This window comes from Passer montanus, unplaced genomic scaffold (assembly GCF_014805655.1).
Source record: "Passer montanus isolate IOZ18808 unplaced genomic scaffold, ASM1480565v1 scaffold114, whole genome shotgun sequence".
Lineage (NCBI taxonomy): Eukaryota > Metazoa > Chordata > Aves > Passeriformes > Passeridae > Passer > Passer montanus.
Genome location: NW_024358058.1, coordinates 1,449,493 through 1,469,167, shown reverse-complemented (window position 1 = coordinate 1,469,167; position 19,675 = coordinate 1,449,493). Strand labels below are relative to the sequence as shown.

General features: G+C 44.4%; 1 protein-coding gene across 2 annotated transcripts in view; it reads left to right on the top strand.

The window, feature by feature from the left end:
- The first annotated feature begins 177 nt into the window (after positions 1-177).
- AP3D1 (adaptor related protein complex 3 subunit delta 1) overlaps positions 178-19,675 on the top strand; it is a 43,545-nt gene continuing 24,047 nt past the window's right edge. Inside the window, exons 1-8 of one of the 2 annotated variants that reach the window (XM_039696816.1) lie at positions 178-533; positions 13,744-13,839; positions 14,637-14,717; positions 15,293-15,373; positions 17,264-17,371; positions 17,717-17,846; positions 19,193-19,332; positions 19,594-19,667. In XM_039696816.1, coding sequence (XP_039552750.1) covers positions 438-533; positions 13,744-13,839; positions 14,637-14,717; positions 15,293-15,373; positions 17,264-17,371; positions 17,717-17,846; positions 19,193-19,332; positions 19,594-19,667 — 806 coding nt within the window. In that variant the 5' untranslated portion in view covers positions 178-437. The remainder of the gene's footprint in view (positions 534-13,743; positions 13,840-14,636; positions 14,718-15,292; positions 15,374-17,263; positions 17,372-17,716; positions 17,847-19,192; positions 19,333-19,593; positions 19,668-19,675) is intronic. The other variant, XM_039696817.1, reaches the window with a different exon arrangement.

Sequence of the window (19,675 nt, the reverse complement as noted above, 5' to 3'; positions counted from 1 at the left end):
TCCCATTGGGGCGGGGGGGGGGGGGGGGGGGGGGGGGGGGGGGGGCGCCAGGGCCGTTCCGGGGGCGTGGCCAGACGGAGGCGCGGCCCGGACGGAGTGGGCGGGGCTGGAGAGCAGCACAGCGGACGGTGTTGGCCTGGGGGCGTGGTCCGCCGGTCGGGGCGTGGCCATGCGGGGGGCGTGGCCGAGCCCTCAGCTGACCGGCCGCCATTTTGTCGGTGCCGGATCCCCAGCGCCGCCTGGAGCTGTGCCCGCGGCCGGGGTCGCCTGTGCCCGCCCGTCCGCCAGGGCAGCTCCGCCCGTGCCCTCCCGCTCCCCTCGGCATGTGAGCGCCCCGGCACCGCTGCTCTCACCCGGCTCGAGCGGCAGCAGCACCGCGGCGGCCCCCCCGGCCGGGCCCGGCCCCTCAGCCCGGCGCAGGCCCCGCCGCCGCCGCCATGGCGCTGAAGATGGTGAAGGGCAGCATCGACCGTATGTTTGACAAGAACCTGCAGGACCTGGTGCGCGGCATCCGCAATCACAAGGAGGATGAGGTGAGGGGACCCTTCCCCGCGCTGCGGCCCGGGGATGTCGCCGCTGGCCGCTGGGGCCGGGTCTGGGAAGGGAATGTTGCTTTGGGAAGGGGGAAGCGGGACTCAGAACGAGGAAGGTGACGCTGGGGTGTGGGGCAGGAGGGACAGGCTGGGTGAGAGCAGGACAGCTAATGAGGGAGGGTCATGCTTGGTGCTCACCTTTCCGTTCAGTGTGCTGTGGTGTTGAGATCTGTGATAGACATGCAGACATGTATATACACACGCAAATGTATACATTATTATAGAGAAATAATATAGAGGAATTCCTTCCTCTCCAGCCCTACAGTCACGTGCTGTAGTCAGCTATGTATTCTTCACCCTGAAGCTGTTGTGCAGGAGAAGTAAGCTCCTAATTCAGCTTTCAGACCATTCATGTTTAGGCTCTCCTGACTGAAATGTCCTTCTCTCAGAGCTTTTCTAGGCAGCAGTCAGTTCTCCGTGTCGGCCTGTTATCCACTCTTGTGTGAGAAGCACGTGATCAGGAAATTAGTATAGGTGAAATAATTAGTCATCAAGAACGTGTTATGTGAGACTCCACAGTGAAGTGTCACATGGTAATTGAGAAGTAACGGGCCCCAATGTCATTTATGTTCATCTTCAAGTAACTCATGAAACCTGGGGAGCTTTCTTAACGTTGGTCTGACAGCTGGGCTCTGCTGGTGTGGTGGGGGGTGGCTGTGGAGTCAGTATCAGCTATCAAAAGCTGAAAAGTTGTAAACATGTAACTAAATGAAGAACTTTACTAGGAAAACTGATCTTCCTTGCTGCTGCTATTGATCTGAAACAAAAAATACAACTTCTAAAATCTCTGTGCACAGGACAAGGGGTTGTTTGGTAGTAAGCATACCTGGAAAATTTCTGTTTTTAACAGAATATGCTGAGTTGGAAGGGACCCACCAGGATGATTGAATCCAATTTATTTCAGCATATGTTAAATTTGTGATATTGGTTTGGTGACAGAGGAAGGCAGGGCTTTTGTGCAGTGCCCTGAAAAATGTGGGAAACACCATGAAGGGGCAACAGGAAATTTGTATGGAATTAATGAGCCTAGTGTGTTCTGCCAGAGCAGGACCTGGTGAGCAGTATTCTTATGGAGCTCCTCCAATGTGGTGTGCTGCTTTTAGTAAATCTGCTTTATTCCTTTGTGCATAGGACAGAGAGTGTTTCATCAGCTGTCAAAGCCCTGAGGATCCTCCTGGTGAAGGTCCAGGCCTTTGTGGCACCAGTTCTTTGAGAAGAATGGAATGGTTTTTCTAAAATAAATTTGTGACAAACAGCTTCATAAAGAGAATTGCAAGCCACACCAAGCTTGTGCTCAGTCTGTGACAGAAATGGTTAAAATGCATTGGCTTTGGTGTCCTTTGGAGTTAGGGAAAAACACTCCTGGGACAATTTTGTAGGGCTATGTGTACTTGTAGGAAGCTGTTACTGGGGTGTGTGCACACTCTGGGATTCAGTGAGCTCAGAGCAATATGTTGTCTCAGAACAGCTGGGCTGCACCATGGTGGGGTTTTAAACTCTTCAGTTTGGAGTACAAAAGGTGAGATTTTGAGACAGATAACAGTAGGGATAATAGCATCACAAGCACAGTAAAAATTAAAGCCCATACCAGGATGTGTTCAGCTGATTAAGACATTGCCCTGGTAAAACCTGTGTGTTTGGGAATCCTTCAAACATTTATCTTAATTCCAGAGAGTGACTGCAAGTCCAGGAAAGGACTGTACTTTTTCCTGGCTCGGCTGGAGAGAGCTGTAAACCTGCTGTTGAGCTTTTGGGTGTGGATTCAGTGCTTTCCAGGCAGTGGCCAGGGACATTGGCTAATTTTCAGGTGATGTTACAAAATCAGAATGCTGATTTAGAGGAACTAGCTGTAGAAATTCTTCCTCTTTTCCCTACAGTGTTTCCATTGTTCATTGTATCTGTTAAATGTTGTTCCAGTGCTGTAGTTCAACCAGCATTTGTGTGTCTCAAGATAAGTGTCTAAGCCTAAGACAGGCACTCTTATCTTGTTCAGAAAAGCAGATTTGTTTAAAACAAACAGTGTGCTTTAGTGGGGAGGATATTGGCCATTGGTCTTGGCTCAACAGGAGTTTCTCCAGGAAGAGTTGTTTCTGGAAAGGAGCTGCTGTGGTTGTTAAATAGCAGTGATATGAAGAGAAATGAAGGCAAGATTGTTGTTTTGACTTCTGATTTACTTGTGCTTTTAGCAGTAGGTTAGTTTATTTACATGTCCTGGGTTTTATGTTTTGGAATTTAATCACATGGAAAAATCTGCCATCACTTATTCCCTCATCTCTCTGGGCAGTCTCTCCTGTAGATCTGAGATGGAAAGTTTTATTCCTTTTTACTTCTTACGCAGGTACCACATGAGCATATCTGGTGTTTCACAGCCCATCGAGGCTCTAGGAGTGCTTGACACCCCAGTTCACAGTGGGTTTCTCAGTGCAGTTCTTTGACAGCTCCACTTGCTTGGTGGGTTTCTGTTCTTCCTGTGTTGCTGTGGCCCTAAATCTCACACCTCAAGGTGTGTCCTGAAGTCAGAGCAGGCCACATCTCTTCACTGATGATCTTTGTGTGCTCCTCAGCTCCTTAGAGGAGCTGAGAGTGCTGGAGGCTGCCTGGCCCTTGAGCTCACAGCCTCTGCAGTGTTAATTCCCTGTCAGAGGCATTTCCATTGTGTGACCCATTTATTCTGAGTTTAAAACACTGAAACTGAAGGGATGGACTCCCCCAAGGATGCGAGGTAGGAGAGAGGAGGTGGTTACCTCAGCCACTGCTGTGTGCAGGCTCGGTGTCCATTTCCTGTGTTCTGGGGAGTGCTGGAGCTGCCTGGTCCTGCGGGGTAAGTGCTGTGTGCCAGGAGTGAGGTGGCAGAGCAGCATTAGCTCCCTCCCAGCTCTGACACGTTGTGTTTACTTTCCAACAGATGCTTTCGTTCCTGTGGTGTTTCCCAGTGCCAGTTCAAAGCCAGATTTGATCCTACTGCGTTTTCCTGACTTTTCATTTCCAATACCTCATTCTCTCCCTTTCATTTGGAAAAGGGATGCTTTTGCTAATGGAAGTGGTGCTTTTCAGCAGTTATTAGCTGGTTTTGTATGCCGTGGAGTAACTTCTCCTACTTTGTGCCTACTGCCTCGGGATCTGCTCCACAGCATGCTCAGGAGAGGAGTGCCTTGTACCACAGGCTGGTAAAATATACTGGATTTTTGCCAAGATAGTCCAAACTGATAAATTACATCTGTTCTCCTAAATGTGCAGTAAGGGACAGGATATTTCTTTGATGCTGTTTGGCCCTTGCACAGTGTTTTTCATTCACAGTTAAAAGTTTGTTTTTCCCAACAAGGAAGCTCCTGTCAGATGCTGATGTGAGATGTTCCTTTAGAAAACTGAAATGATTAAGTAACAGAAACAGGTATTAATGAGTGTGCTTAGGCTCATTCAGACAGTAGCCCTGTATTTCAGGTGTCTTTGATTTACTGCAGGACACTTAAGGAGAGAGAAGGGATTTTAAAAAGTCCTGTACTAAATATCTGCACCTCTCTTATAACGTGAGAAGATTGTCCCCCTCTTTTCTCAGAGACTGCTGTGTGTGCCTTCATGTTTTTGGTAATTGATACTTTCAGGAAAAATCATATTGAAAAATTCACATTTTCCTGTCTCTGGTGTAGGGTGATAAGAATCTCATTGCTGGTTTGTCCCCTAAACTGTTTCGGAAGAGTGAAAGGAGCAATCAGTGCCGCTGGCTGGGAAAAAACTTAACTTCAGTTACTAATATAATACTAAATGGGAGGAGTGTTGTGTGTCATGCTGTGAAATGTGTGGTTTACTGTCAGCCCAGGCTTTCCAACCTGCCAGTGGCTTCTTGCTGCTTACTGAGTGTTACCTGAGGACAGGGCATTTGTATTGTTAAAAAAGCTTTTTCCCCCTAAATAAAGGGCTGCTGTGTTCCACTGCTGATTTCCAGCTTCTTCTGACACATTTTCAGATGAAACGACGATGTGGAGAGTTTTGAGGAATCTTTTCACATCACAAAACTCTTCTGGGCTCAGCCTGTCCTCAGTGAGGCTGAAGGCCTCCTCATGCTGTGCCTTCTGGTGGCCTGGCCTTAACCACTGGTGCAGTATTAGTATTTGGTGGTAAAGGATGTGGGATGGAACATAATCAGGGAATTTTGAGGAATGCTGAACAGCTTGTTGGTGCCTGACAGAACAGACCGACTGCTGGGCAGTGCAGTTCATTGATGACAGACAGCTCTTTCAGGCTCTGCTGCTCCATCAGTTACTGTGTGTCATATACGTGTTGGTATCTTTGAAGGCAGCTCATTATTCCACCCACTTCCAAGTGGATCCAGAGTTGCTATTGTTAATTCTTCCCGCGTGTGAATCACTGCAAAAGACAGAAGCAGAAACAATACACAAAGAGGGTTGGATAAGGACCTCACACCACTTGGTGAGAAACCAGTGTGGGACTGGCCTGTAAGGCCCAGGTCACTGTCCTGCCTTACCTGCTGTGTCATGGACACAGGGGCTGGAGCGTGGCACATGAGCCAAGATTTGGGCTTGTTCTCCTGTGATTAGAGGCAGGAGCAGCTGAGGCTTTGCATTAGTGCTGCCTTTCATTAGCTTCTTGCTTTCTCCTGTATTAAATATTACTTAATTGACTGTGGCATAAGTGGGGATAATAGCTTTGCTCCCAGTCCTGATCGTTTTATAGCTGCCTCTGCTGAGGGTTTGAAATGCTGCAGACAGATCTGTGCTGGCACATGTGGAAGTAAATATTGTGCCCAGGCAGGTCCAGGGCAGAGGAAGAGCTGTGCTACCTAAGAAATGGAGTGACCATCCACTGTTCCTTTGGTGAAGTCAGGGGAAAAACAGCCAGAGAAATCAAAGTAAAATATGGATACAGATTACATTTCTGCACTGTGATCAACTGCAAAGAGTTGCTTATTTGGTGCTTTTTGTGGCAGATCTTTGTCCTGTGCTGAGTGCAGAAAATGGGTTTTTTTTGTGGTTTCTTTCCATCAGTGTCCATGAAAGTGACTGAAAACCTCTTCCTCCACAGTGTGAGTTAGTGGTGGCATTTGTGTACAGCACCTTTAGGTTTTTCACTTGGGAGTGTTCTTGGGAGTACATCCTGTTCCTGGTGCCCTGTGAAGGTCAATGTTACATGAGAGACACCAGAAAGAACCAAGTCATGGGACCAGTTACAAGGAAGCATTTGTGTTCATTGGGTTATTAAAAACTGCTGATCATTCACACTGAGGAATTGAAATGCTTCGTTATCTAAGGGGGAGTCTGCTAAAATCCAGGTGTCAGGAAGCATAAGAATATCTGAATAGGGTAAAAGTTGCAGAAAATAAGACTGGTGGTGGCAGTTTTAGTAGCTCAGTAAGGTGACTGAGTGGATTTTTTAAAATAAGAAGCAAATGTTGAAAGTAACTGGAATAAGTGAGCCCTGTTGAATCCTGAGTGGAACTGGGTATTAGAAGTGTTTGGTTCCTGCCAGCCCCCCTCAGTCACTGCCCAGCAGGCTGACCAGTCAGTTTGTAAACCTCATAGCTGAGTGCTGTTTTTTGTATTAGCTGTTTCTTTTTTATTGTTATTTCCACGATGACCTAGATGTTCAAACCTGACAGTTTCTGCTGAGAAATCCCCGTGCTGGAAGCTGTATAAATGGAGGGAGGTGTCAATGTGGGAATGTTGAAAGTTTCTTCTGGTTGGCTCAATCTATGGCAAAGTGTATAAAATATATTGCTCCAAATGGATCACTGTGTTAATCAGCTTCAGCCTTGAGAGTGGATGTTTGTTTAGTGTGAGTGGTGTGATTGTACAGCAGGGAGGAGGTGAACAAACTTACTTTAATTACACAAATATTTGTACTGAATTTAAGAAGTCAGGAATGGCCATGAACCATCTTTTTCTTTGTCCTCCTTACCTTTCCATAACTTCACAGTATTCACAGCTGTGCATGAATCAGTGTTAGAGCTTTGTAGTACTTTCAGTGTTACATTTTTATTTGGTATTAATACGTCATTAGGCATCTTTTTTTGGTTTCTCCCTGAACTACTTCAGTCATCTGAGTCTCAGCAACAATAGCTACTTTAGTTTCCCTGGAGGAAGTGACTGCTTCCTATGCATCCAGCAAAGCACGTGCTTTGATGAAGCCTGCCTTTATCAGAGCCTGAAACTGCACAGAGATGTCTGGAACAAGCAAGTTGGAAAATCTACTGTAAAAACACTTGCATAGCTTTTTACATAGTAATGTAAAAATAAAACTTGGGTACATCTTGTATTTGCAAGGATGAGCACTTTTATCTGACACATCTCTCCAGGCTCGGATATGGCTTAGACAGCACAAACCCCTGAGGATTGTTTAATTGCTGTGCAATTAAATTAACAAATACTGTGATCAGACTGGAGATGTGCTTATATTAAGTGACTGATCAGACTGGAGATAATTAAGGGACATCTCTAGACCCTTGCTGCTGCTGCCTCTTAGTGACTTACCGGTGTTTGGGGCTTGCTGATTGCCACTTTCCTGATTCCTTAGGTGCCAGCAGTGATCCTGGCCTTGCCCACCTGGGAGGGGGCCAGGTTGGCTCATGTGAAATCCCAAATTGTCTTTGGGTAAACCACCAAAGAGGAGCTGTCCATGGGAGACTGCCAGAACACCCCAGTGCTTGGAGGGGGGCTGCAGGTGCTTGGAGTCACTTTGGACAAGCAGCTGCAACTCTACAGCTGTTTCTTTCCTGCAGCCCAATCTTTGTGTTACAAACCTGTTCAGAAGATCCCGTGTGTTTTTTGGCCATGCCTTAAGGGGCTGTAGTGGTTGGTCTGGGGTTGGATGTCTGCCCTGAAATTGGTGCACAGTACTTGCATAGATAGCATTTCTCTTTTTTAGAATAAGGTCCAAAGGTTTTAATTGGCTTATGAGTCACTTTAGGATGGATGTGTGCATGCATTATTCCAGATTTCAGTTGGTGTGTGTAACTTCAGCAAACATTAGCAGAAGGAAAAACTGTAAACCTACTTTTTGCATTCCTTCCTCTGTGTTGCTTGGCCAAGGAGTCTTGTGACCTCACTGTGCTTGTACCAGACAAGGGGGCAATGGGTAATGCATCATGTTTCTAATAAATAATATAAAAGTCTGCTGCAAATGAACCAGCAGAACCTCGTGCCTCTGGTGTTGTCACTCAGAACATTGGGCTGGGATCTTAAGCCTTCCTCAGGATGAGCCAGTAAATCCCTGGAAAGCTGGGTACTAAGGGCTAAACTAAGGCATGTTAAAACATGTACAGCAATGCTGTTCATCAACAGCTGAGTGACAGATAAGCTTGGCTTTCTGAAAATGCCTTGCAGTTTCCTGAGCCCTTTGTTGCAGCTGAGTGCCCTCTGAGCTGCTGGATGTGTAAACCCATCAAGATGAACATTGTGCACCTTCCCACTCAGTGCTGATCCTCTCAGCTGCTTTGCCATGGTTTTGGTGAAGTTACTTGTGAGGAGCATGTGTGAGAGCACATGCCTTGGAATTCCTTCTATCCAGCCATGGAGTAGCTTTAACAAAAGATCCTGTTATTTATCTCAAATAGCTTTTTCTACAGTAGCTAAATAATACAGTATTTTTATGGAAATCAATATGTTGATCTCTAATGCTGAGTCCAAGTCAGTAGAAAGCAGCACATTTTGCTCTTCAGTGCCCTTGGCTGTTACTTCAGTTGATTCATTCAGTACTGTCATGGTACAACGTGTCCAGGTACTGCAAAAGCCAGAGGTGTTCTCTGACTGGTTCAGTGCTGTTTGACATCAACTGCTGCTTTTGGGGGTTTGGGAGAATCCTGGCAGGTGATAAATATTTCTTCCCAGCCTTCTTTCTGAGGCAGCTGATCTGTGCTGTGAATGGGATCTGCTGCCTGAAGCACGAGCAGATCTGAAAGTTCCTTCACCTCCACAAGGTGTTTTGGGGTGTGAGTGCCTTTGGTGTTGAGCATCGTGGTCATGTTAGGAAGTTGCAGCAGTGGGCATCTTCCTCTCATGTGAGACCATCATGTGCTTGTGCTCAGCGTGATCTCACGGAGTTCATCTCAAAGTCCAAAATTGATAAATCCTATACTGGTTAGAACAGAATAAATGTTATATTTTGTGCTTACTTATTTCTATGTTCTAAGTATTCCAAACATTTGTTTTACCATGGTGTAGTTCAGACATATCAGAAAATGTCTTGCTTCTTGCGGCACTCACTGTTAATAATTCTTTCCTTAAAACACTGTATTTAACCCTGGAAGTGCAAGAGAAATAACAACTAATGGTCACTGACATTTTGCTCTTTCATGTAGATGGAAGCACTTGGATGTTGCAGTGACAGGTTGAATCTCAGATCAAATGCATTTGGTTTGCTGGACTGCAACCTGAAGTGGTAGGAATGTGAGTTTGCTTTCTCTTGAGTTTAGAAGGTGGTTTATGGCTGAGATGAAAATACAGCTTCTTAAAGACTACTGGAAATGAGTAATTTACGTGATTGAATTTAATGTAAAGGTTCTGCAGTGATCTCCATCCCAGTTATTGGTGTGTTCCTGTCAGGTAATGACAGAGTACAGCATGGAGAGTCACATTTCTTAGGAATGTAATTGTTGTACAGATTAGTGACTTTTTTAACTTCACATACTGCTTGCCTGAGAAAGGTAAGTCTTTTGTGAGCATCTCTGAAATTGTCAGCAAACCCCAAGTTCTGTTTTGGCTTGGAATAAAGCTTTAGTGTTTTTCAAAGTTAAGTCAAAAAACATGGCTGGAAAATGAAAAATCCTATAAAATGGCATTTTTGGCTTCTTACCATGACCCACTCTCCCCTTCCTCCTTCCATTTCAAGAGACTGTGTCTTTGATTCATGATTCCTCCTTTCTTATTTTAGCCACTCACAATCATTTAAATGCACATATTTTCTAGGTGAGATCTTTGAATTCTTGAGGAATTCGGGCTTGTTTTAAAAAACAGCTCGTGCAGTTTGTTAATGGATATAAAATATTCCATGGTCTCGTTGCTGGCATACTTTGAGAACTGCATTTGTGACTGTGCTGCTCTCACAGCTCTGTTGGGTATTCTCTGCTCACGGCTGCAGGCTGCACTTGGGTTTGAGCTGGGCTGCTCCGGGCGTGTTCCTGTAACGCTCCTTGGGAGAGAGAGCAATTACCAGAGTGGTTGCTATAGCATTTCATTAAGGAGCCTTTCCACCGAGGCAGGCAAGGCTCCTTTCCCACTTGGCAGCCTAGCAGGAATAAAAGAGAGCCTCAGCTCCTTGTCTGCTGCCCTCAGAGCCTTCAGCTCTGCTACTGGCAGGCAGCTCTGCCCCTGCTCCCCCCCTGGTTCCTGTGCCTCATGGGCTGCCTGAGCAGTGCCTGGCCCCCTCAGAGCCACCTGGCTGGGCACTTCCACAGCTCTGGAAATGTTGGGGCTTACAAATGCTCCTCAGTCAGCTGGCCAGGATGTGAGCATCAGCACAAAACTGCAAATTGTACTGCCACAGAATTAGTAAGGAATTAATAGCTAAGAAATATATTGGTATTGTAATGAATACTGGGAGCATAAATGAACTCCGGGCACTGCTGAGGCCCCATCTTGAATCCTGAGGTCAGGTTTGGGCCCCTCATGATAAGAAAGACAGTGGAGGGCTGGAGTGTGTCCAGAGCAGGGACTGGAGCACAAGGGTGATGAGGAGCAGCTGAGAGAGCTGGGGAGTCTCAGCCTGGAGAAAAGGAGGCTCAGGTGGGACTTTGTGGCTCTGCACAACTCCTGACAGGAGGGGACAGCCAGGGGGGTTGGGCTCCGAGGGAACAAAGGGACAGGACAGGAGGAAACTGCTTCAAGCTGTACCAGGTGAGGTTGAGATTGGATATTAGGAAAAATTGCTTCATAGAAGGGGTGGTCAGGCATTGGAAGGGGCTGCCCAGGGGCAGTGGTGAAGTCACCATCCCTGGAAGTGTTCAAAAAAATGTGTGGATGTGGCATTTGGGGTATGTTTTAGTGGTGAGCATGGCAGTGCTGGATTAACAACTGTTGAACTTGTTGATCCTAGAGGGCTTTTCCAACCTCAATGATTCTGTGATTCATGGGACCTCAAAAGCATTTAAGGAAAAATGGAGCTACTTCTATCCTGGGGAATATTTGGTTTTAATTACCACACTAGGAAATTCCTGTATTAGAAGGATTTATGCAAAGACATAATCGGTGCTGGGCAAGATACCCATATTTTTTTGCTGTGTCAGTATGTAAATGTTAAAGATTTTTTTTCTTCCAAATATTTAGGCCTTGCTGAGTGACTAGAATTTTTTTCATTGCATCAAGTGGTTGTTGTCCCTTTTGCTACATGGTGTGACCCCACTGAGCAGCTGTGGGCTGCAGTGGGGCTGTGGGTGTGGGTCAGTGGAAGTGCTTTGGTGCAGGTCCTGGCTGGCGCTGTGCCCAGGTCAGGGTTGCACAGCCAGAGCCTCACTGAGGATCTGCTCCCCCCCAGGTTCCCTCCCAGGTCTGTGGGTGTGAAGTGAGGCAGCAGATCCAGCTGGGTGTGGTGCTTGGCTTTCAGATTGAGGAGGGAGGCTGAATAGATCAGTTTTCCTCATATTGCTCATTCACGGCAGTGCCACTCCACAGGATTAACAAAAAGTTAATACCTGCTGATCCTGTAAAGCTTTCTATATATAGTGCCTGCCATTCCTTGGAGTGTTTTGGGATTTGAAGTACAGCTGTTTCAGAAGAACTTCTTTCTGCTCTCTCTAATCCCTTTTTTCAGTTGCAGATCTGATTCTGAGTTCTGTAATATGCTTTTCCAGAAGCTGGACTAACTGCTAGGCAGGGATTTGCCTGTGGGATGCTGGGGCTGCTGGCTCTGGAGCTTCTGTTCAGCTGTGCCAGGCTGGGCACTACTGAACTCCTCTGTACTCTATTTTTTCCACCTCTCCTGCTCATACAGTGGTTTGTGCTCAACTCTGAAGAGGTTGCCAGGAAGATGAAGCTAATGTTTGAATAGTGTGGGGATAGATGCAGTGGGAAATAAGTGAGGCTTTTGGTTATGGATATAAAGACTGAGAACCTGTGTGTGTCAGTGTCCTTCTGCCTTGAGAACCATCACTGGCCTCACTGCCCAGGATGTGGCAACAAGATACACACGTGAAGGATTCTGTGACACTGTTCCAGTGTGCTCTTCTGTGAGCATAAAATATTCAAGGCCAAGTACAATATATTTGTGGATCAGTTGCATGTTGTGTAAGTCATTCTTTCAGCATTTTTAATGAAGTATTTTCTACCCTCAGAAATTCTTTTTTTAGTTTATACTCAAGAGTTTGAACTTCCCATGTGAGTTGTCAGGACCTGGATCACTCTCAGGTGAAGGGTTTACAATCCCAAATCTGCTCTTGGGTAAAGTCACTTGGTCACTGTGTTGTTAAGTCTTTGGGGGTGATGCCATCTCCAGTTTTGGCCGTTGTTATCCACTCACCTGTATCCAAGGAGAACAGAAGGGATCTGCTTACAGGAAAGGGTTGTTTGGTGTTTGCAGTGCCCTTCTTTAACAGGAGAATTCCCACTGTAAGGATAGTATTTCTGTCCCAAACACAGGCATTTAGGAATAGCCTGAATTCCCTCTAGTTCATTCATGTGTCTTCTGAACACCCCCAGCTGTGCCAGCCTGGCTCAGAGCAGAGGGGCTCCAGCCCTGGCAGCATCTCCGTGGCCTCCTCTGGCCTGGCTGCAGCAGCTCCACGTCCTCCTGCTGCTGTTCCAGGGCTGGGGCAGCTCTGCAGGGGGGTCTGAGCTGAGCACAGGGGCAGAGGGGCAGAATCCCCCCCTGCCCTGCTGCCCACGCTGGGGGCTCAGCCCAGCACAGGGGGGGTTTCTGGGGCAGTGCCCATGGCCGGGGCAGGCTGAGCCTCTCACCCACCAACACCCCGAGTCCTTCCCCAGGGCTGATTTCCATCCATTCTGCACCTGCTGTTTCTAGCAGCAAACTTGTGTGACTTGAATAGTGTCACTCCAGGACATTTGTAAAAGACTAAAAAATGGTTGTATCAATACACAAAAATTAGTGTAAAGGGGAAAAATGTTCATTAAAGTCAGGCCACTAGACGCTTCTATGCTGAAAATATCATTTTGGAGGAAGGCAGTGGTATTCAGGCAGGGATTAGGTAATCTGGTTCTGACCTGGTTCCTCTGGCAGTTGGGAATGTGAAATACCCTGGTGCATGAATGGCTTTGAAAAGAGAGATTATTTCTTTGCATTTAGGTTTTCATGATTCCTGTAGCAGATGCCTTCAGTACTTAAATAATAATTAATTGTGTACTGGAAAATCTTTGGCTGAGCAAGTTCTGCTTATAAAGTAAAATCTGTACAGATAATTTTAAATCACATGTTTGCCACATCCTTCCCACAAGCACAGATGTGATTGCTTGGAAAGATGTGAAGCACCAATATTTAAATGTAAACATTGTGACATTTGGCTCTTTGAATTGCTGAGAGATTCATAGAAATAACTGTTATTTATCAAAATGTGTAAATGGCAAAAGGGTTCATGGAAGTTGAGAACCAGAGAAGGGGTTCAGACTTTCCATGGAGGTTTCCATGGCTGGGGGGATCCAGGAAGCACCTGTGTCCCATCCAAGCCTCATGTTGTGTCCCTGTGCTGTGGGTGCACACCCACAGTGTCTTCACTGGCAGCATGTCCAAAAATGGGCTGTTTTCATCAGTCACCTTTCATTGTGGGCTGTTAGCAGTGCTTGACAGTTTCTTCTTGTCACGTAATGAGCGGGTGTTCTCTGACGTCCCTCTGGAGGCAGTGAGTTTTCTAGCAATGGTGAACTGTGGTTTTGTTCAGACCTCTGCCTACTCAGTCTCCATTGAACAACTTCATGTTTGCAGATTTTTGAATGTAGAGCTTTTGAGTGAGTGGTGTAATTGTGAGGGAGAGGCAGAAGGGACAACCACCAAAGAAACATCTCATACTTTTGGTTTTGTAATGGAATTGTGGTGGCTCTTTTTAATAAGTAATTTTGTCAGAATTAAGTATTCACTAGATGGTGTGTGTGTGAGATTGATGCTTGCAAATGGAGTTCTGCTGCTTCTCCCCACCAACATGCTGGAAACTTGAGAAACTGGTGGAGGAGCTCAAATTTTTGTTTGTTTTCCTCAGGCAAAATACATCTCGCAGTGCATCGACGAGATCAAGCAGGAGCTGAAGCAGGACAACATCGCAGTGAAGGCAAACGCAGTCTGCAAACTGACCTACGTAAGTGCCTTGCTGGGATCCCATGCAACTGCAGCTGCATTTTGTTCTTTTCAGCTGATCTGGAGCCAGCCTCGGGTCTGGGTGCCTGCTCTGCCTCGACTGCTCCAAGTGCAGGCTGTGGGGACAGCACTCCCCCAGCTCTACGTCAGAGGCTGCACGTTCCTGCTCAGTTTGGTACAACTGGATTTAATTGTGATGGCTCAGGAAGTGAACCTCATTTAAAGCAAACAAGTTAAAAGAAATTGTTTTCAACTGGATTGGTTCTCATGACATACTGACATGAGTACTTGAAACTTGGTTTGTTTCTCTTTGCTCAGTCCTTTGTTGACAAGGAGAAGACAGAAATTTTGGTAAAGAATTCTTTTCATGGCTCTGTTATGGTTTTTATTAAAAAAAAAAACAGGAAGAAAACCCTTCACACCAATTCTTATATAACTGCATATCATAGAATCACAGAATGATTTGAATTTGAAGAGACCTTAAAGCTCATCCTCCTGCCATGGCAGGGACACCTTCCACTGTCCCAGGCTGCTCCAAGCCCTGTCCAGCCTGGCCTTGGACACTGCTAGGGATCAAGGGGCAGCCACAGCTGCTCTGGGCAGCCTGGAACAGATGCAAACTGTTTAAAACTTGTGAAGTCTTTCACTTACTGTGAGTGGTACGTTGCTCATAAACCTGTGATGCCTTACAGTATCATTTTCAGACTCCTGTTGCATCTTCAATTTTGGGACATGACTCTTGACCTATTTTCTTGAGTGTCTTATTTGAGAAGTTTATCTTGGCTTCTCTGCTCACAGTTACAGATGCTGGGCTATGACATCAGTTGGGCTGCTTTCAACATTATTGAAGTTATGAGTGCTTCCAAGTTTACATTCAAGGTGAGTTCTCTGTAAGTGCAGCTGTCCTGGCCAAGCTGTCAGATACCTTCTGTGAAAATCCAGGGTATTTTTATGTGAAGACTACCTGAGATTCTTAGTACCAGGCATTTTTTATTTTGTAATAGCTTTATAATTTTTCTTGAAAGATGTATTTTATAGTCTATTGCAGACCTTTTTCACCAAACAGGGTGGAATGTTGCTTCCTAAGGAATGATTTCCAAATGGGGCTTTATACCTGAAACTCAGGAGTTAACACAGACAAAATAATTGTAGTAGATAATCCTACCTTATTTCTGCAGCTTCTTAGTCACTGCACTGTGTTGTAACAAAATAGAGAAGGTGAAGGTGGTTTTATTATCCCTAAGACAGATAAATTATCAGCAGAACATTACTTGTCTGAACTTACTCTTTTTTGATATAAACCTCCTTTTCTAGGGGACCCCTCTCATTCCTCTTCTTTTACAAACCTACTCATCTTTTTAATATTGCTTATAAAGCCACCAGCTGTCTTCCACTTAAACATTGTCTAAATTGACTTGAAAAACAAAGCTTGTTTTCCTCCTTGCCTTTCCCAGCGCATTGGTTACCTGGCTGCCTCCCAGTGCTTTCATGAGGGGACTGATGTCATCATGCTGACAACTAATCAGATCCGAAAGGTAAATGTTCAGTTCTTCATTTCTTCTTGCACTCTCTCCCTACTTGTACTTTCATATCTGTACTGAGGATTTCTCCATGAGGAATACAGAAGTGTTTAAGCAGAATTCTTGATTTGCAGTCTCCTGTCATTCCACAAGCAGAGGGATTAATGAAACACTCAGGAGCTGTGCACATCTCTCCCTGTGCTGTCTCATACCAGCTCTGTGTTTGTTCAGCACAGAGAATGGTGACAGAAATAACTTTGCTGGTCTCTAGGCAGTGCTTATAAGAATGTTACAGGCAGGAAAACTGTCCCCATTCCTGAAGTAAAATGAGCAGTGGCTCAGGAGTGACATGGCTCCACAGCACTTCTACTTGTGAGGGATCTTTTTGTCTGTAACTCCACATCAGACTTTGACTTCTCTGGTAGAATTGGGTGTAAAAATGGTGAAGAGTATATGGAAAGTTTTGTTCTGTATTCATGTACCCACATGTGTATTCATTTTTATAAAGCAAGATAACTTAGAGTTACTGGTGTGCAGCATAGTTTTCCCATTCTTGAAGCCACAGATTTTTTTTTAAAGCTCTTAACTTGCATTTTTTAAGTATCATTGCTTTAAAACTTGACAGATCAAGTACAAGATGTGCCTACATTTTTACCATCTGAGGAACCAAAATGTGTTTTCCTTGCTTGAGAAGAGTAGTGGGATGTTATCCAGTATCTTCCCTGAAGAACTAGTGCTTTTCCCATTATCTTTTGAACTATTCTGGGCTCAATGTGAATATCTATTGTCTTTATTATGGACTCATTATTTTACTGAATTTCAGTCACTTACTGGCTACTTCCACTTAGTACCCAAGTTTTTATATAAAAGATAAAAATCTCTGTTTATGCCTTTTCATGTTTCATTGATCCAACAGCTTGAGATTTGAAGGATTTATCAGTTCTCAAAATACATTAGAGCCAGGATGAATTGCAGTTTTTTGCTCCTTTAAGGAGTAGATTGCATTATTCTTAAAGTAGACTCTAATTTCCCACCACCTGCAGCAGGTTTTTAAATGAGATGTAAATGGCACAGAACCCCAAAGGCCTGACTATGTTTAGCTCTCTTGAAGCAGCTTCAGTATCCATGTGAATCTGGACTCTTAATTCAGCAGTCCATGTGGGAATGCTCTGTGCAGCTTGTTCAGTTTGTGTTTCCTGATGCACAAATCATAGTTTCTACTTGAACATACTCATAAATTAATTTTACTATGGGTGAGTGACTTAAGCTTAGAAAGACCTGAAAGACTATGGAGGGCTGGGTAGGATACTGACTACAAATAGATCCAAGGGAACCTGACCAATAAATGTGTTCCACACACGTAACTCATGTCCTGTCCTTGTGGACTGGTAGTTGTGGCGCTGCCAGCAGCTCAGGAGAAGAATAATCTCATTTCTCTGCTAGATTAAGGTGGAACACCACTCACCAAGAGTGCTTGTTCCCACTGAAATTGATAACACTTGGAATTGGACTTAGCAGGGTTAGTGTTTAATACCAGGTTTTATACTGGTATTAAACTGTTTACTGGTTTAATACCTGGTTAATACCAGGTTTTTCAAATATGTTTGTGGTCCTGTAATGAGTGTTTAAAAACTATTTCTATTCCCCAAACACCACCAAGGTATGATCTCTCTGATTACTTTTATGTTACAGTCATCCATCTCTTGTTTAATTATGGTTCTTTGTGCCCATTATTAAACCCCAGGCTGGCTGTAGTTTAGCAGGTGTTAGTAGTTGAAATAGAAATATTCCCATGAAGCTGAAGCTCTGCCTCATTTATGTTGATTGAATAAAATTAGTCTGAGGAAGTTGTTTCTTGACATTCTGTGTGATCTTAAATTTTTGAGCATGTTTCTCTTTTTTCAGGATCTGAGTAGCCCTAACCAGTATGATACTGGAGTTGCACTGACTGGCTTGTCCTGTTTTGTTACTCCAGATCTTGCCAGGGACTTGGCAAATGACATCATGACATTGGTGAGTTGATAAGGTTGAAATAACTTTACTCTATAATTACAGAATGTTAAGTTATTCAGATCTGGTAAATATCTTAAATTTAGAACTGATACCTGAAAACCTGCTGCTGCATTCATGTTGGGGTTCTGGGAAGCTTTTACAGACCTTAGTTAGATCAGGAGGATCACTTTCAAATACATTCATTAGTTTTGGTGATAAACAACAGTATTTTGCTCTTGCCTCAAAGCTGAGTTTTCAAAAAGCAGTTGAGTCTCCCAGGAAGAGCTTTGGTGACAGCAATGTGAGCACAGGAGCTCTGGAAACACAGATGTGCTCAGAGCCTGACTGCAGTTGTTTCCTTCACAGATGTCTCACACAAAGCCTTACATCAGGAAGAAGGCAGTGTTAATCATGTACAAAGTTTTTTTGAAGTACCCAGAGTCCCTCCGTCCTGCATTTCCTCGCCTTAAAGAGAAACTTGAAGATCCAGATCCTGGTGAGTGGATTTTAGTGAATTTCTTGAGAGTGGATTTTAGTGAATTCCTTCTTCCCTCACTCATGGAGGTCCATGTGCTTGTAGAGCTTGTGGAGAAAAGAGTGCGTGAAAAATGCTGTAATCATCTTTTGGGCACTGACTCACCTTTTTCAGGGTAGGTGAGCATAGGAAAGTTTTGATGGGTGTTGCCATATTAAAAATACATTCTTTAAAATGTCTATTTCTTCAAACCCAAAGCTACTGAAAATGTATCAGTGGGTTAAACCTTAATGGACAAAGCAGCTTAAAGTTTCCTGATTGGTTGCTTACTGAACTTGGCTATTGAAAATATTTCAGTTGATTTCAGGGTTTGGGGTCCTGGTTTTGTTACTACTTGTGCTTTTTTAGCAAGCTGCAGTTGTTGACTTACAGTGGACACATTTAAAATTATTTAATGTTCCTTAGTGTATTGTTTATTTATTTGAGTCCAGACTGCTCTTTGGGCCCCTCAAGGATTGTGTCAGTGCAGGTCAGCGGCAGCACAGAAAAGGTGCAGTTGCTGGGTGTCATATTCACATTTTTGCTCAGTCTTTAGGAGGTGCTGGTGTTCCCTCTCTGCACCAAAACACTTGTTTTAGGAATTCTGCGTGTGGTCTGTATCCAATCTCCACTTGATTTGTATCTGCAATTACAGGGAGAAATTTAATTGCATTTCCTGGACTGTTTTATTGTGGGCATGGAATGTTCATCTTCCAGGGACAATGTTATTAAAGAAAGAAAAATCCCTCACCTGCAGAGAGAGGAAGAAATTGCCTGTTAAGCTTTGTGGAGTGAAGGATTGCTCTCTGCCATCAGACCCAGCCTGTCTAGACTAAAACATTCCAAACTGACAACAACCCATGTCAGAGGCTGAGCAGTGAGAAGGGAGTGAAAGTGTCCAGTCAGTTTGCTTAAGGAATTACTGGTTTTGTTTTGTATTTAAACATTTTTAAATAATACATCTCAGAGAAGTCAAGAGTGATTGGAAACTTTCTGGTGGGTGATTGATTGTGTTGTGTGTGTCCCACAACCAGCTCTCCACAGTCCAGGGCAGAGATGTGGCAGTGTGCTGTTCTTTCTCATGCTGGACCCCAAGCAGATACCTGGCTTGCTGCTATATTAGAAAATAGCCAGAATTAAATAAAACCCTTTCTCAGTTTGCTTTTGCATCCCTGTATTTACTGCCTCAGGGTTGGGAATGATGCCAAACCATTGGACACACAGGTCTGAAGCTTCAGCTGCTTTTGCTGTGGGGGTTCTGCACCAGAAACTTCAATTACAATGAAGGCATTGATGAGATTTGTGCTTCTCCCACTTGTTTTGCCCAGGTGTGCAGTCTGCTGCAGTAAATGTTATTTGTGAGCTGGCTCGACGCAATCCCAAAAATTACCTTTCCCTTGCTCCGCTCTTCTTCAAGTTGATGACGTCGTCAACCAATAATTGGGTTCTCATTAAAATTATAAAACTGGCAAGTATTCTGCTTTTTGTTTACAGGATTAGGGTTCTCATTAAATTACCTTGGGTGTGAAAATGGATTTCTTGCTGGGAAGCATAGTTACCATTCAATCTGAATAAAAAGAAACCAGGACTATCTTTTAATGTTTGTGAATGTAACCAAAGGAAAAATATGTTAATATAGCTTGGTTTAAATACAGTGAGCTGCAATTTACATAATGTTTTGAAGCTGTTGAAAAGCAGCTATTAAGTCACTTTTCTTCTCTTTGAATAGTTTGGTGCTCTTACTCCATTAGAACCAAGACTGGGAAAGAAGCTGATTGAGCCCCTGACCAACCTCATCCACAGGTTTGTGT